Source organism: Halichoerus grypus, chromosome 11 (genome assembly GCF_964656455.1).
Source record: "Halichoerus grypus chromosome 11, mHalGry1.hap1.1, whole genome shotgun sequence".
Lineage (NCBI taxonomy): Eukaryota > Metazoa > Chordata > Mammalia > Carnivora > Phocidae > Halichoerus > Halichoerus grypus.
Window position 1 is genome coordinate 17,234,446 of NC_135722.1, and position 18,691 is coordinate 17,253,136.

At 45.8% G+C, this 18,691-nt stretch overlaps 1 protein-coding gene across 3 annotated transcripts in view; it reads right to left on the reverse strand.

Annotated features, from left to right (window-relative positions):
* Positions 1 to 18,691, reverse strand: part of EXT2 (exostosin glycosyltransferase 2) — a 130,432-nt gene that overhangs the window by 13,650 nt on the left and 98,091 nt on the right. For all 3 annotated transcript variants that reach the window (XM_036097686.2, XM_078058138.1, XM_078058139.1), the window contains one exon: positions 16,746 to 16,912. In XM_036097686.2, the coding sequence (XP_035953579.1) occupies positions 16,746 to 16,912 (167 nt within the window). The remainder of the gene's footprint in view (positions 1 to 16,745; positions 16,913 to 18,691) is intronic.

An 18,691-nucleotide genomic window follows, 5' to 3' on the forward strand; every position in this document is an offset into this window, starting at 1 on the left:
GTGCCAGCACCCCTTCCCTTCTGTAGTTTGCTAGGGATACTGTAACAAAGTCACCACACCAGGTGGCTTAAAACAACAGAAATCGAGAAGTCTAAAATCAAGGTGTTGGCGGGGCCATGCTCCCTCTGACACCTACAGGGGAATGACCCTTCCTAGCTGCTTTCTAGCTTCAGTGGTTGGCTGTCAATCATGGGCATTCCTTGGCGTGTAGATGCATCACTCCTAACCTCTGTCTTCAGAGACCTTCCTCCCTCTGTGTGTGTGTCTGTGTCCACATTTCTCCTTTTTATAAGGATACCAGTCAAAATGGATTAGGGCCCACGCTAATGATCTCATTTTAACTTGATTACCTCTAAAGAGATCCTATCTCCAAATAAGGTTACTAAGGGTGAGGATTTCAACGTAACTTTTTAGGGGGACACACGTCAACCAATACCCCCCAAAATCTTTAAGAACTGTTCCACCCCTGAAACAAAACAAAAAATGGATTCCCGCTGACCAAGAATGATAGCCGAACTCCTTAGCATACTCTAAAGGGCCCAGCCACTCCCCCACCTCTCCTCTTACCACGTTCTCCTACACTTCAGTGGACTCTCTGTTCTGGAATCATGACCGCTGCTTCTACTTCTTCTGCTGGGAATGTCGTCCCAGCTCTTCAGAAAGCTCGTTCTTGCTCATCAGTCAGGTCTCTGCTTAAACGTCACCTACTTTCGAGAGGCCTTTTCAGCCTTTCCTACCCAAGGTGAACACTGTCTCCCTCCCAGCCATTCTTCATCACATCCTCTTACCCCATCCTTTCCTTCACCAAACTTTAATTTTTTGGAATTGTTTTGGTTATTTACTGTTTCCTTATTTATCACCTATTTTCCTCCCACAGAACTTAATCTCCATGAAGACAGAGGCTTCGTTTTATTCCCTGCGGTTTCCCAAGCACAAAGAGCAGCGCATGCACAGGACAGCAGTCCATACACACTCACGGAATGCACGAATGCGCAAACTCAGTAGGCAAAAAAGCTGAGACTAAAAGAAGGGACTGAAGATGCTTTCTCTTTCCCTCACAGGCCGAGCCAGTGTTCTCCTTAATTCAGAAAGGAAGTCTGCGACAGTACTGATCAACGGTTACCATTAATAATAATGTGATATCCTTTGCACGTGAAGATCACAGTAATAACTCACCATTGCTAAAGCACATGTTTTAAACTGCTTTTCCAGAAGCGGGTAAGGGATATTCGCTGAGTCATTACATCGCCCTCCCTTAGTCCTCCTGTGATCGTCCACATGCTTTTATGGGATATCTGACCTGGGTCTTGAGCGTGGTCTGGGGTTTCCTTTGCGTGAAACCAGTTCACGTACCAGGCGTCTCAGACCCACAGCCTTGGCCTCATTAACACCATGTTGTACCCAACAGAGTTAATCAGCCACAGCCGCCATCATAAGAGCTGCAGACAAACGAAGCCATGTCAAACATTTCCTCAGATGCGTGAGGCTACTGCTGTGTTCCTACTCCGGGGTTTGGATTTCAGTAGATTAAAATAATATGATACTATTATGGTTTTACAGAGCCCATAGCGACAACACAGTATGGGAGCCGTAGCTTCTGTTTGGTTTGTGGGCCCGGGCACACTCCATTAAAGGCACTGCCAGCTTCCTTTTGTCAGCAGCGAGCACCTGCCCGTTCAAGTCACACTGGTACCACATCACCAGTTCCCCTGCGTGGAATTACAGAGGTTCTGAAAGGCTCCAAGCACAAGTCACTACACTACCCACCAGGGATGGGCACGGTGGGGGGAAAGGGCTGGGTGGGACAGGGAGGCATCCATTCGGTCGGCACCCCTGCTGGACGGAAGCCGCATTTCCTCCACCCCAAGGCTACTTTTGAGTCTCCAATCTGTGCACCTTCCCAAGGGTCCTTCTTTTCAAGTCCCTGTTTGCAGCAACCCTAATAACACTGGCTCCGTTTTAGGGTCAAACCCTGTTAGGATTTCAATCTTCTTCCTGTTAGCTGAAGCCACTTATCAGACTTCTCTCCACAGGGACTTAATTGGGTGACACTGGGTCACAGAATGCTAAACTATGCTGTTCTAAAAGCATCAGAGGTGTCCTGAATTTCAGACTCCTTCGGAGCCGTTAGTGAGCGCTGTTCCTCAGGCGGGGCCTCTCTGCCCTTGACTTACTCCAGGCAGCTGGATACAATCAAGATACCATCCTTGTCACTTCATCTATAACTCTGCAGCTGACTACGGGATCAAAACGGAGTAGAGCCGAGCAGGATGGGCCCTCTCTAATCGAGTCCCAGTGTAGCATGAAGTCGATTATGTAGACAGTAAAGCATCTTCCCAGCCAGAAGAGCGAGAACTCAAATTCCACCCCCTCTCCTCATGACTACTCACCTCCCACTCTAATTCAGCTTTTTTCTTTTTACCTCAGGGAAATGCTCTGGGGTCAGCCTTTTGTCATTACTAACAGATGCCTTTATATATTGCAGTGCGGGCATCTGAAACCTCACATTCTATCCCTGGAGTTCTAGTGCTAGTGTTCCACTGGCCATGCTCGGGTCACTAGGCCATTACTCAACTTTGTCTGTACTGTTCAAGTCCTCTGTATACACCATCCTCATCTATTTTTAATCACGCGCAACTCTGAAGACAGAGCCTCTGTCTATTAAAACTCTATGCCTTGGTTAGGGGCTTAGCAATAATTTAATGGGGGCTATTTCCTTACATTTGGGGACTATTTCCACATCACTATTCAAACGGAGATTGTAACAACATAATACCATGCTCTAACTGCTTCCTTCCACTCGAATGTTTACAATCTTGGTCCTAACCACTTACGGAAATTTGCTCTTCTCTGGACTCCCAGCTGCACTCGCTGGACTCTTTTCAGAGTTATCTATCTATTCTCTCTCTCTCTCTTCTTCAACTTCCGGAGTTGTTCTGTGGCTTCCCCATGCTAGCTGATCAAACTAGGGTCTTCTCCCTTGGTTTCAAGGCACAGGCAGCAGCCTTGATTACATGCTATGAAAAAATATGCCACAGGTGCCTGGTGAAGGTGGATGAGCCAGAATTAGCTCTGCCCCTGAGGAGTCGTGCAAGCCACCTGCTCAGGTCACCCTGCTTTCATTTTGCCACCTGCAAAAGAGGGTTTGGATTAAGTGCCCTCTAATGTCCTTTTAGGCCTAAAATCTCGTATCTTTTTCCTTACTAACGTATTCCCAAAGAACTAACTCATCAACTGTGATCAGTTCCAAGTTGTACATTTCTCAAGTACATGGCCTGCATTATTAACTTTGGTTTGAAATGCCATACACATATGGGTACCCAATAAATGTTCCTGAAAAGAGGCTAGCTAATTCACTCTCTTCTAAGCCAGCCTGGAGAGTGCATTTTAAACCCAGGGTGTGTGCTAAGCATAGTCAGATTCAGGAAACAGACCGGGGGGGGGGGGGCGGGGGGGAAAGGTGTAACAACAGGTGGCGTCCATCTGGGATATACAATTATGAAATCATGGGTCAGTTTTAGGAGAAAAGTAACTCTCTGAAGTGGCTGCTATAGTCATCACACTTTCAAAGGCACGGTTCCACAGGGATATTGCTACTGGGTGAGAGGGATACCATATGTATCAGGAATCAGGAGCCCAGGGACAGACTAAGAAGTGGTGAGAGAAATACGGGGAATATGGATCCAAGGCACATCAAACCGGGCTGGGGTTTCACTTTTCTCCTTGCACACGCCCCCTGGGTTTTGTCAATCCCTAACCATCAAAGTAGAACAGAACTCAAGGAGCCAGCCCAAACCCTGTGGTCACATGCCTGGGTCAGCGGGGGCAGAGCTGCAAGAATCCCAACGTGCGAACGTCTTTGAATCAGTGGCCCTTCTTCCCTCAGGCTTGTCTTGCATGCTGCCCAGATGGGAAAGGGCTAGCTGGCTGCATTCCAACTCCTAGCTAGTTTCCACAGAGGAGCCTGTTATCAGATTCACTCTCAGGCCACTGGGAACAGAGCTCACCTTTTATATTTGGCATTTCCTGAAACGAAGTGGAACGGAGGGCTTCAGCCTGATTGGCTTCGTTTTCAGCTCATGCTTTTAATCACACTGGTGGTTGGTAGTTTTTGTCAAGGGGATGCTTTGCAAAAAGCCGAAGAGCCTCTGTCCATGCCTGAGACACAATTAAATGCTAATGCTAGACATCTAGAGCAAGGGAGCCCTGAAGTTGTCACCCCGAGTTCCCTAATGCTGATCGGTTTTGACAAATACAGGTACATGCTATGTTAAGTATTAAGATTTACCTGTTAGATCACTTCAGTCTGCCTGAGAGACCTTTCCAACCCAAGGCAGCAGTCTGCTTAAAATAAGCCAAGCAGGAAAACCAGGATCATGGGAAGACTTCTGGGATTTGGGCAGCAATCCTATTTGCCCCAGTCTGGCTGAAGGTTAGTGCCTTGGTTCTGGGAGACATGCTCTCCATTCCTTTCAAGTTCTTTCTTCAGGCTCAGAGTGGTGATGAAGGCAAAAGAGACAGGCTGGGGTGGGCCAGAGTTGATGGAGGAATGTGTGCGGTTAAATCTTGCAATGGTAACCACATTAGGAAGACACTGCTGGAGAAGGTGGCTTTAAACCATTCTCCTCATCCTTATCAGCACCAACTCACCAGATGGCACAACCAGATGCCTTCTGCGGATGGGAAGGAGAAGATTCACACTTTGCCAGTCGGAGCTGCTGACCCCTGCCCACACGACCTCAGAGATTTGCAGCTAGAGACCATTTGGAAGACTGAGCTTGTTCGGTCCAGCTCCCTCACGGTCCAGATGAGAAAACAGAGCTGGAGAGGAAGTGGCTCTCCCAATATTACGCAGTTAGTTCAAGCCTAAGCTCGGTCCTAACTCTGGACATCTGTTCGTGAAGTCGCAGGATTCCCCACTCCTCTGAGTCTCAAAAGCACCTCCTCTCCCCAAGCTCAGTCCCTCACTTGGGAAACAAAGTCAGGTGGTAGTGTGTGAAATCACTGTGTCTGTGTTCGTCACCGGGGCTAGTGCAGACATGGGCAGAGTCACACATGCACACCGCCCAAGCTGAGAGTAGAACGGGGTAGGGAGAGGAGGTGGGGAAACCTGCAAACCTTGCTCCCCCCTGGTACTTGTCTTCTAAAAGCTGAAGGTTCTTCACGAATGTGGTTCCCATTTAGCAAAGAAAGCCACATGCTTGCACCATTAAAAGAAGGAACCCCTGTCAGTGGTGTAACAGTCTAGTGGGATCCCACATATGACATCCATGGGCCCGCTGGAACCTTGTAATCTGTGAGGCTCCGGGGCAGAGAAGGGAATACAAGCAAAAAGCTGCTGAATGAAAAATTAATCTCAACTACTATTTTTCATGAGGCAATGAATCTCCTGAGAGATAATAACAAAGGGAAGGAGAGACGTGAGTTTGAGGCGACGGGAGGAGGAAGGGATGGGTCAGGACTGGGTCGTGTGTTTTCCAATCTTGCACTCCTTAGGACCCACTAAACATGAAATCACTTTTATTTCCATAACCTCAACTCTGGGGAGGGGGATACTATTTCTAAGTCTGGTCCCAGGGGATTATTCAATGAAGTTAAAAGAAGAATAGTGATCATAAGTCAAATGGCTACTCTGTTTAAATCCTGCACGAGTGGAAACAGAGACTTTAGTTTTTATAAATAACGATTACTGAGCCTCTGGAATTTCACGTTGATTTTGGTCAGGCTCAATTTAAAAGACTGGGGACCAAAGATCTGAGCCCTGTCCAGCAAGGGGAGAAACTCTCTTTACTTCAAGCCACTGCCCTGGTCACTTCCATCACTTGCAACTCGGGATGTTACTCCAAAATGGCCAAAAGTCCGTTTTCTTCCCAACGTGCAAAGGGAAGAAGTGGCATTGACCATAAACTCCGTAATTCTGGCTGAAGCATCAATGCAGCTCCAAAATGAGTTCATCCAGCATAATGCCCTCCCTGTATGTCTGCTTAAACCCCATAATCTCCTGGTGAGGAATCAAGCAGTTGAGGGACTCTTTCAAATTATTTATTTATATCCCACGCATGTCCAAAAAATGACTTGGGGTGGCTTACGATAAAAGGCAAAAACTAGAATAAAGTCCAAACCATCAAAAGGAAGGATGTCTTCAATGGCATATATTTTTTTCTAAATCCAGAGCTGTTCCATCTATCTTAAAAATATTAATCCTGGGCGCCTGGGTGGCTCAGTCGTTAAGTGTCTGCCTTCGGCTCAGGTCATGATCCCAGGGTCCTGGGATCGAGTCCCACATCGGGCTCCCTGCTCGGCGGGAAGCCTGCTTCTCCCTCTCCCACTCCCCCTGCTTGTGTTCCTGCTCTCGCTATGTCTCTCTCTGTCAAAAAAAAATATATATATATTAATCCTAATAATCAAGTTTTAGAAAGGAGATCCAACAGCAAGCTAAAATCATGAAGTTTAAGGATGGAGAGACTTGAGTATTCCTATTTATTAATTCATTTATGCATTCAATTCACAGATACTTACTGAGCCTCCACTATTTTTTTCCATCAAACATTTTGAGATAATTGCAAATTCAAAAGCAGCTGTAAGAAATAAATGAATAGAGATCCCGTGTACTCTTCACTCAGTTTCCCCCAAGGACAACAGCTTGCAAAACTAGAGCGTGACATCGCAACATGATATTGACATTGACACGGTTAAGACACAGAGCATTCCCGTCACCACAAGGCTCCCTGCTGCTGATCTTTTAGAGACACCCTACCCTCCATCTACTGGCAACCATTAATGTATTCTCCATTTCTGTAATCTTATAATTTCAAGAAGGCTATATAAATGGAATCACAAAGCATGTAACCTTTTGGGATTGGCTTTTTTCATTCAGCATAATTTTTTTAAAATTAATTCACTTATTTTGAGAGAGAGAGAGAGCGAGCGCGTGCATGCACACACACACACACATACACACATGGCGGGAGGGACAGAGGGAGAGAGAAAATCTCAAGCTGACTCCACACTGAGTGTGGAGTCTGATGTGGGGCTCGATCTCACGACCCTGAGATCATGCCCTGGGGCAAAGTCAAGATTTGGACCCTTAACTGACTGAGCCACTCAGGTGCCCCTCACTCAGCATAATTTGTAGGGACTGTCTTACACACTTCAAAGAGTGAATACAAAAATAAAGCATATATCTTGTTACTAAGGAGATTACCATTTAGAAAACTAATGTCATATGCATAAAAAGCTAGACATGAAAGAAAGCAAGGATGTAGTTGAAAAAGCACAAAAAAAAGAGTTAAGAGGATGGTAAGATTACTTATGGGTTGGGAGTGGGAAAGCAGGAAAAAAGGAAAAAGCTTTATGGATTTCATTTTAAGAGAACAAAGTTAAATTACAAAGTGAGGGTTGAGATTCCCCCTGCCCCCAACAAAGTAAGTAATTAGTACAAAATTACCCTTTGCTATGTGTTTGGCAGGCCAGCAAGCAGATGACCTCTACTTGGATTCCCTCACTGAATACAGAATACGGCATCATTTAACTTTGAACAACCCCTTATAATTTTACTCACAGAAACTATATATAAGAAAATTCAATGTCCGAACACATTAAGTTCACTCACTCAATCAATAAATATTTACCGAGCACCCACTCTGTGTCCAGCACTAAGCACAGAGGAGTCCACAGGGCAGCCACAATCCTGCCCGAATGGACTGCTCTAAATTAGGGGAGCTTGCAATCCAGCCCCGGAGATCTAGGCCGTGGGTGTAATTAGTGGCCCGGCTGTACGAAACGACCAGAGTGTCAACATGAGAGCAGGACTTCTGCCGCATCCCTCAGATCTTCAATCCAACTCAAAGGCTGGTTGGGAACCTAGAAATTAAGGCTGCCAACTCCGGATCTAAACCAGTCAACAGGCAGGAGCAAACATACTGCAATTGCGATTAACGTGAACCCCAGGCACCAATTTTCGAGCACCCAGCAGTAAGTATGACCTAGGAGGTGAGCTGTAAACATCATACAGACTGGTCCACCTTGCTTTCTAAAGACTCATTGTTCCTAGTCACAACAGTTCCAAAGGCAGTGGACTACTCTGATCCTTTAAGCTTTCTTCTGATTCTTCCAAAATGTGCAACTGCTCTTTAATGCCGGTGCCATCAACCAGCACCGCCTCATGTTCGTGATCTTGCAAAAGCCATTTTACAACTGGCAATGAAGAATGCAGCGTCACACTGGGGAACAACATAGAATGTTCTCTGGAAGGCTACAGACGCTGTCCCCCTGAGAGCTGCCGGGGCCATTCACCGCCTGGATGCCGCTGGGGCTTTCTTTTCCCCTGGCCCTAGGCCAAGTCCTGCCCACACACCTCCCTGAAGCAACTCTATCAAAATCAAGGCAGATAAGCAGCCCGTGCAAGACAAATTCCCCACATCCCCAAATCATCAGCCGAATTCTGAGGCTCTGAATTCTTGGAGCAGCCAAAGCCTGTAATCAATCCCAACAAGACAACAGGCAGCTTTCGGAATAATAACCCTCAAACATATGGATCCTTTCAGGTTAGAATATCTTTGCAGCTATCTTCTTTTGAAAGGGGGGGAGGGCGAGTATACATTCTTTAAACCATCAAGTGTACCAACACCTCTTTAAAATAACTATCCCACATTATAAGCATTAGTTCTGGAAGCGCGGAGCTACAAAGCCAGGTGGGCCCAAACTGGCTGCAGACAGGAAAGATGGAGGGCACAGTGGGGAGCGCGCAGGGTTGGGAGCAGAAAGGGCGGCAGAGCACCAGCACTGCCCAGCAACAAATAAGTGCTTGTGGAAAACCCACGCACCTGACTTCTTTGGGATGGAAGTCTGCGTGGGGCCGGGGGGTGGGGGGGCGGGGGGAGTCACCTTCCACGATAAGATGCGCCAGCAGGAAGCCCACTCCCTCCTCGTTGGGACAGGGAGCATCTGACGTTTCATTAAAGGCTAGGTAAATAAATTCTGAGCTTGTAATTTTAATTTGCTCAGTGGGGAAGAAAAAAGTGTCACTCTACTGTAATTCCCAGCGGGGTACTTTTTTAAACGCTCAGATGTTGCTTCCATGTTCAGCATACATATTCGATTTCCTTCCCTTAATATTTGTTTGACTTATTCTCCAGCGAGGACTGGGTGCTTGAGAAAAGCTCTGAAGGGTCAAACTTCAGTGCGGCTCCTCTCAGCACCTCCGTGGGCCCCCGGCCTCGGCTTCGGGTCCTCTTTCAGCTCCTGCTGGAGTGGCGGCCTGCAGGCGCGGCCGCCCCGGCTCCCGGGAGCCCCGGGTGTAAATCAGTGCAAGCTGGAGATAGCACAGACCTAACCCATCCCTGGGGTCTCCTCCAGGCTGGAAACAGGGGGCCCGCGGCAATGAGCAACACCCCAGGGAGAGCACTCTCGAGAAAGAGCCGCTCGCCTCTGCCCACAGTCCCCCACGTGTCTCCTCTGAGGGAGGCTCTGACTGTACCTTTTGGGCAGGGACACTCACTGAAATGAGCCGTTTGGCCCACACCGCTTCTGAAGACAACAGTTTCTATAACGCCCACTCTTTGGGTACATAAGAAAACTAAAAAATGGAAGGAAAGACAGACAGACGTTTTTCAATATTCAATACTGTACGGATATTACGGCCAGGCTCAGGAAAGGTACTATCGCTCACTCAGATATAACACACAAGGTTCAAAGAGCTTACCGCCACCTACTTCTCCAGATACTTAATGAGGAGGGCACACCATAAGTCCTAAGAAACGAATAATTCTACAAAGCTCAGCTCTGGCAAAATGGCTCTAGGTACACCGCAAAGCTTTAGTGTCAGGCCCGGCACAAACGCTGACCCAGAACAGCTTTGGCAAGGTTTGACTTTGGGCATGCCAAAAATGGGCCCGGCTCACTGTGAATCCTAGCGCTGGGGGCCACGTGGACAGTCCATCATTCAGAGAAGAGAAAGAAATGCTGGAATGTCTCAGTCTCCCACTAAGTCAGACTCTGTGAAGGCTCAAGGATCTGAGTCAGCCAAGAAGTCAAAGAATGAAAACCTCTGGTACTGGTTCTTTCTGAAGGCTGAGACACTTCCGATGATTAGATTATCCACCCACTGCAGAGATGTCCCTTGCATTTTGAGCCCTCCTTTAGGGACACTCCCTTTTTATTAGTCCTGGTGATGTAAGAACTGAGTTTCTTGGTGCCCTGTTTGAACCCAAAGGGTAAGCCTGCCCTAGAGCCCATGGCAGGATGAGATAGGCAGTTCCACAAAAAACTTCTCTGAAGACAGCCTCCTGGATTCCCCACAAACCTGAGCACATCTTCAGATGTAGTACCTGGCTTACATCTAGGGGGGAAAGCAGCTAATTTCCCATCAGAAGGATCATAACCACAGGCCTGCGAAGAACCATCTTTAGACCCAGTCCAACACTTGTTTTACATTTATTTGTTCCCCAGACCCAGTCTCTGTGGTACTTTCACTGGCAGAAGGTTGGGAGAGAAACGAACAGGACAGAGAGTCTTTTTTTTTTTTTTTTTTTTTTTTAGTTATCTGCTAGCTTTCAAAAGAGGTGGTTGTGAAGTCTATTCTCTGATAGGCTGTTTTCACCTCTTGGTTCCTCTAGTGCGGAGAGAAAAAGTAAGAGAGTCTACTTGAATCACAGATTATATCATCTCGCTGCTCTCCCTGGATGAGTATATAGGTATCTCTAAATTTTACTAACTCTGGATTTCTCCAATTAGCCAAGCTCCCTCATCACAAAATAAATGTGAGCTAATGGGTAAGCCTGTCTTTTCCTTCTCGTTGGTTCTTTAATCCATTTGAATCCACTTTCCACCTCCACCTACCTGGCTTTCCCTGTCTTCAGTGTCTGTTGTTTGAATTCACCTGGACCAGACACCTTTCTACAAACCTATAATATCTTTTTACCGCCGTGAGCTTTTCGGTTGGCTCTATATTGCCTGACCAACCTAGCTTCCGCTGTTAACCCAAACACAACTTCTCCCCTCCTCGATCTGCTTCTCACTGCCCCATGTGACCACACACACCAAACTCATTCTCCTGTTGGGACCATCCCTCTTGGCTCTTCCTATACCAGGAGAACTCACTTGGCAATCAATGGTTTTATGTTCTCCAGAAAAAAAGTGGGGCATTCTATGCGATTTTGCTGCCTTGCCATGATTCGTTGAAAGTATATACTTGCCGTTACCTAAGAGAGTTGTGAACAAAATAATATAAATTCTCATCATTTATTAGCACCCAAGAGGTTCAACCAGCCTCTGCCACCTATAGGATACCCAGGCAGTACAAGGAAGGCATCAGCCTTTTGTGAGCCTAACAACACACAGTCGCTCTAAGCCAATTCCCATCCCCATATGAAGTTCTGACTTTATAACTAGTACTGTTAGCCAAGAGCATTCCACATCTCTCAGGTGAAAAATGTTCAACACTTAAGTGCTACTAATAATTTTTATGGTTGGAAATGAGGATCAAAGTATGAAAGGAAAAATAAATTCACGGGTTCATACACTCAGCCAAGTCCGCCTGGCTCATTTTCTGCCACATGTTTTAAACTCTCTTAAAGGCGGGGGAGGGGAGGAGGCACAAGTTGCATTTTATTTCCCAGCTCTTTAGGTCTGGAGTAAAAGCAGACAGACTTAAAAAAAAAAAAAAATCCAACACTCAAGTAACACTATACACTGCTACCGCCCCCCCAGGAGTTCCTTGCAAATGAGTATCAAGAACTCAACAGATACTTTCCCGGTAAAATACACAAACAGATAAATAAATTATCCCAGGCTGAAAAGAATTTCCACATCTGGTAGCTCACTAGAGCTTGTCAAACAAGTCAGAAACACGCAGGGCCAGAGAAGAGCATTCTTTAGCTCCTGATTTCAGGGCTGGAGAGGGAATGCAACATTTCCCAAACTCTCTGCCTTCCAACAGGGAATATGACCCATATAAACAGGCAAATGACCCCTGTGTTTTCATCCAATTAAATAAATAATGATCCCCAGTATTAGGTCTCGAATCCAAATGTTCTGTGGGCTCAAATCACAGCCACTGGAAGGCAAAAGGTCTCTCCTTCGTGGCCTGGCCTCTCATTCCCCAGACCCTTGCTGTGGTTACCTTCGGGGACAGCCAACGTCCGTTTCGCACCTTAAAGAAGTAACTGTGCCTCCCTGCACCGCGGTTTCCTAAGCTATAAAGCATCAAGTGACAGGATGATCTCTGATGTCCCTTCACATTCTGACACCGTGTTTCTTTTCCACAGCCTTCCAGAGGGGGTGCTGTGAACGGTCACCAGGCCCACAGCGATCCCGGTCCTCTCAGCCAGTCTATGGGCCTCAGGAAACATGGCGAACGATACCTAGCTGGGCTCTAGTAAACCACCGTCTGGAAAGGGGTTCTAGAGTCCACTCTCTCTTACCTCATACACGAGTGGCACGCTTCCCTCTCTTACTTCAGGAAGCGTGCAGTCTGCGAGCTCCCTTTGGTCTCTGCTCTATGTTCCTTAAGCAGGCCTTGGAGCCCATCACTTTAAAATGGTCTCTGGACATCGATGCCTGCCCCCCTCTAACAAAAGCACTGCCTTAGCATGCCCTCACGTCTGTGAAAGCCATGCTGGAACTCTGTGCCTGAGTACACGTCAGTCCTCAGAAGACTCATCAGCAGAACCAGGACCAGAACAGGCCCGGGCTCACCAGCCTCCGCTGTCTTCCATTAAAGTAAGTGCTGTGTTCTCCCTTCGATTCCTGATGTGCTGCCCATCACCTCCCTACATCCTCACTATGCAGTCTTGCCGTGTTTCACAGGGAAGTGAAGGAGTTTGCCACTTCAGATGCACAGAAGTCTGACACTTTTTCACATGGAACCACAGCGTACTGGTGTGCCTGTACTTGTTAGCTCTCAGATTCATCACACCAGAGGGATTTCAGGAAGTCCTCTGGTCTATTCTTCTGTCTCCTGGCAGCACTAGTAAAACCACTCTAGATACTGGAAAGGCTGCTGGCTCCCTCTTTCTGAAAAATTCCCAGATGGGAAGACGCTTCTGTCTCTCCAGATTTCTCAAAAAATTCTTTGGAGCCAAAGTAAGAAAGGTCTGTTGCATGGTTTCTCTTTGGTTCTCACATATTAAATAAACTATTTTTTTAATTTAAATGAGGATAACGAATTTACTACAGAATTTATAAAGGCCATGGGGGGGAAATAACAGAAGAAATGGAGATGCCTATTTTGGAGAAGAACAAGCAGGGGGATATACTGATTATATTCAAATTAAAAGTTTATAGAGAACAAACTGGTGGTAACCAGAGGGGAGGTGGCTGGGGGGATAGGGGGAAATAGGTGATGGGGATTAAAGAGTGCCGGGTGTTTTATGGAAGTGTGGAATGACTGACTATATTATATACCTGAAAATAATATTACACTGTGTGTTATCTAACTGGAATTTAAATAAAAACTTTCAAAAATTTAAACTAAAAGTGCCAAGATAAAAATCTTACCTAGATGACCTCGTAAGGTCATTAAATCTACAACTCCAGAATGTAAACTCTTTGTAGGTGCACACAGAACATTTACCAAAATAGACCCTCCACTGGACCATAGAGTCTCAGTAAATTTCAAAACAATGAAGCCATATGGAGTATCTGACCACAGGAGAATCAAACCAGAAATCAATAAAAAAAGAGAAAACTTTAAAAACTGGCAGAAGTAAGCAATATACTTTTATATAACTACGAGTCAAAGAAAATATTACAATGGAAATTAGAAAATATGTTAAACTTAAGGATAATAAAAATACGACAAATCAAGACTTGGGAATACACCTAAAGCAGTAATTCCCAAGAAATTTACAGCTTTAAATGCATACATTGCAAAAATAAATAGTGAGATCAATGATCTAAACTATCACTTGAAAGACTAGGAAAATAACAGCAACTCAAACTCATGAAAGCAGAGGAGATAGCAACATTCGAGTAGAATGCTGAAGGATGAATAGCAATTACCAAGATAGATATAATCCTAACACACTGTGCTAAACACAACAAAGTAGCTCTGAGTTCCAACATAACTCCCCTAGGACATAAGTTTTTGTTAACAGATTTATTTATTCACTTAATCAGTCAAGCCTGCTCCCAATTCCCGCATGAAATAATCCTAGGCTTTGGCATGAAGAAGAGGATTTGGGAACACCATTATCTTCTGTCTTCTGACTCAGCACAAAAGTGGGTACTCTCTCTAGAACAGAACTGTCCCCTGTGAAGAATGGAAGTAATCAACCCCCTTCCTCACGAACCGCGGCAGAATCTCGAGGAGAATCATGAGACCGACGGTAGTGGCTGCCGTTGCAGCGGCGCTGACTTGGCGTCTTGTGACGTGCACAGCACCCTGCCCACCACACAGAAAGGGCAGCTCCTGAGCGTTTTCCTTCTATGTGGGAGGCACGTGTAACTTTCTAATGTACATGTTAACCTAATGAAGTCAGTATCATTACTGCCATTTCATATAAGAATAAACTAATGTCCCGAAGGATTAAATAACTTGTCCTTGGTCATTAACTGGTCAGTGAAAGAGCAGCAATTTGGACCCGGAGCTTTCCTAACTTTGTCCATTATATTAATTACTATGCAGGAAATAACTTTTACAAAATTACCCTAAAGCACCAATGGTAGGGATGCGTGAGAAACCTGTTTGTTATCCTTAGCATCAAGATAATTCCGTGAGAGACAACGGACATGCTCATGGCTCTCAGTGTGAGTTTTGTGAGCCTGTGGTCTCTGACAGGATAAACTGCCCCCCCGCGCAGACACCCTAATGGAGACATACTGGGACCTCTATTCCAGCTCTTCCACTCATTAGCTGTTTGACTACAGGCAAGTTATCTCACCTTGCTTCGTCTTAGTAAAGAATGAGAAAACAATAACCACCTTGCAGGTTTGGGAAAAGATCATAAGTAATGTCTGTAAACACCCAGAACATTCACCGGAACATGGAGGGTAGTTACGAAAGTTTTCCTTCCATGGCATCTTGAGAAGATCCCACTGAAGAGGGAGCACTCTGTCCATCTTGGCTATATCGTCCTGAATGTTCCCTTTTTTCACTTCCCTTTTACCACAAAAATAAACACATAAGTATAGTCTGAAACCACTATATGCAACAGAGGAAATACTGGCAGAAAAACTGGTCTTTTTTGCCATGAGTCGGCTAGAGAAACAAGGAGGTAACTTGCTTTTTTAAAAAATGGGAATGATAGTGTGCTAAAAATCATCCAATACCCTAGATGTGATCATGTAAAAGACATCTCTGTGAATGAGAATAAACCCAAAAAGATGACACATTTTATCAGCCACTCTCACGCTCTTCGCGGCCAGTAACTATACAGGCCAAGGGTGTCACACGTCAGCCTCGTTCACAACAATTTCTTTTCCACTCAAATGGAGCGACATTAAAACAAAACAAAACAAAACAAAAAAACCCAAACAAACAAACCCAGGAAAACTTGAGCTTTTAATTTTTGGTGGTGGTGATGGTTAGGGGGATTCCTATTTCTTCGCCTTAAAATCCACTTTTAGTTTAAGGGTTAGAAAATAAATTTCTCTCTTTTTTTTTTAAGATTAATTTATTTATTTATTTGAGAGAGAGAGAGAGAGAGAGAGTGAGCAAGAGCACAGGGGGAGGGGCAAAGGGAGAGGGAGAGAATCTCCAGCAGGCTCCCCACCGAGCACGGAGCCCAACTCAGGGCTCAATCCCACGACCCTGAGATCATGCCCTGAGCCAAAACCAAGAGTTGGATGCTCGACCGACTGAGCCACCCAGATGCCCCAGAAAATAAATTTCTATAGTAAATATAGAATACACAACACGTATTCACTTAATAAAATCTGAGTACCAGATGGCCTCATATAATACCATTTCATGATTTCTTAGAACCTCCGATTCAGCAAACTGAGTCAGCTGGAGAAGATGGCTGCCTCTGTCTGACGGGCCCGACGAGCGCAGGGGGCAGCTCTCACCGCTCTCCCCGTGCCGGCTGCGGCTAGTGACGCATGCTCTCCGTTTTGCTTGGGTCCGATGCCGCCGGCACGCCCCCGCAGCCGCAGGCCTCTGCCCGCCGCCGTCATGCATCTCCCGCACATCCTCCCTGACAGAGCTCATCAATTCCTATTGCTTTTCACCGGGCCTTGGCTCTGGCACTTTCCCCTGGGGAGACCTTTACTGGTCTCCATACTTAACCCTTGAACCCAGCCTAATCCATCAGCCGCACTGAATGAACGGTGAGAGAGAATGTTTCTCCCTAAAGACAGGCAGCCAACCTCTCTACTTAAACCTCAGAAAGAAAGCCATCAACAGGGTCTGCTTTCTGTTTGTCAGCGTCGCCAGCGTCTTCGCTCACTGACATTTTTATCGTTGCCGTGCCCAGCTGCTCGAGTCAGGGGAAGCCCTCTTCAAGGAGACATCAATTAAGTGCTCGTTACATGCTATAGATGCGCTTTTGAAAATATCCCCTGGGACTCTCCTTGGGAGTTCTCAAAACTAGTGGAGGGCACAGTTGTCATTCTGGAATAGGGTTTCCCCAAAGTTTTAAAGAACAGCTTCATAACCCACGCTCCTATGCACCGCTTTTAGGCTCTACTGGGATTTAGAAATTATGACTTTAGAGAATGAAATAGAATACTCTTCATCAGGAAAGACAAGCAACACTAGGCAAGAAATACCAAATATGTAAATAGACCGTCTGAAACCTCCTTACCTCATAACCAAACTGCAGCTCGTCAGAGGTCAGCATGATGATATCGTCATCGATAGCCAGGACAGCCTCCGTCTCGATTTCGTCATACGGGAAGAAACGGTTACTCAGCTTGTTTTCAGCAGTCCTCACAACTTTTAATGGAACCCGGATCTTGGGCCAGAGAGAATCTGGGGCGGGAAAAACAGGCATGTATTACTCTCCTAATTTCTGTGAGGAGATAAAGTGGTAAAAGCACCACATCACAAATGAGATGGCACTTACTTCCATGGCTCCCATTAAAGCTACACGTACAACTGTTCAAGGGCGAGTTCTTACAAATGCATGGTTATAAAAACTTCAAGTATTTCTATCCTCTCCAAGTCCTTGCGACACTTCTAATTCTCAATACTGTCTTAACCAGAATGTACAAATGGCTTCAACTCACAACTGAGAGACAGAGAAGCCAAAAGGACTTGCCCAAGATCACAACAGGAGGGATGGAGTCTGCACTGTCTCATTCTCAGGCCCGTGGTTTAATATCAGAACTCTGCCACCTCCCCAGACTACCTTCAGTGAGGTACACCCCAGCTCAAGACATGCCTCCGCTCTGCTGGCAAATACAAAGCATGTGTTCTAGATGTTCGCCCCAGTGTGCCGACCTCCACCATGCAATCGCAAACAGATACCAAAGCTGCTCAAATCCACCCCGCAAAAACGGTTTCCCTGAACGACATGGGTTTCTTAACTTAGCACGTTATCCCTTCGACAGCCCCTTCCCTCTGATTCACTGGGTTTGGTTTCTCATCATGAACAATTTACAGAGTAAATATCAAGTTTCTAGGTCCAATTATGTGGGATTTTCTAGTATACTGAAGAAACACCAACCCATGACTTGCCTTACATTTTTTCCCATTCTACTTTGAAATGATTGAAGCGATTCAACCGCAGGTTCCTTATTTTAAAATGTTGCATTTAGCCCAGCATGAAATTAGTACCTCTTTGGTACAGTACCCTTATCCATAGACCTCAGGGTTCTTTACAGAGGGTACTTTGTTTTTCACACAGCATTTGTCAAGTGACAACAGGAACGCTAGCTATCAGACTGCTTCCAAAAAGCCCATCGTGTAATTGTGGAAAAATCTAGTTCGCGTGAATCTTGAAGCCCCAAATGCCTGTGGCCACTCCAAAGTCACCATACTGAAGAGAAGTATAGCAAGGGAGAGTCAGAGGGAAAAGGCTGTCGGTACGGCCTGCAGATGAAGTATCTTCCTTTTGTATATTGTACAGCGTGTCCGTGGGGCACACTGTTGGGACACTAGCAGGATCCTGGAAGAAGCCTGCGTAAGTGGAGGCCCTATAATTAAGGAAGACAGTCAGTCTTAAATAAACACAGAGCCTAAAAAAGCGGTCAACTCCAAAAGAAGCATGTTTGGGAAGAAGGACTGAACTGAACACCGAAGAAATGATCCTAGGGGCCACCGCCTTTTAATCAATAACAGTAGTTAATTATAGTTTCATCCCTGGCTCAGAAGCACATAATCAATAAACAGCTTTGGAATAAGTGGATGGGCAAAGGACTTGAGACAGTGAAGACCTGTGTCCCATGTTACTTATGGGGTGTCAGCAAGTCCCTCTCACTGTCTTCTAAGAATAAGCGGGGGGGGGGGCACATGTACTAAGCAACTAATATATGCCACACACTTTGTAGATGTAATGTTATCCAATCCTCCTGACAACTCCCTGGGGCAGAAATTACTCACAAAGCAGTAGTTACAAGGCTCAGGGAGATTACATAATTTGGCAGGGGTTACAGAGCTCCTAAATGATAAGGCAAGTGATTGAATCTAAGTCTGTTGAGCATCAAAGACCAAACAGAACATGTACCATCTACTGCAGTATGAAAACCTCATGCTTCTCTAGATCTAGGACAAAACAATGAAGCTCAACATGTTCTCCAACAATCATCC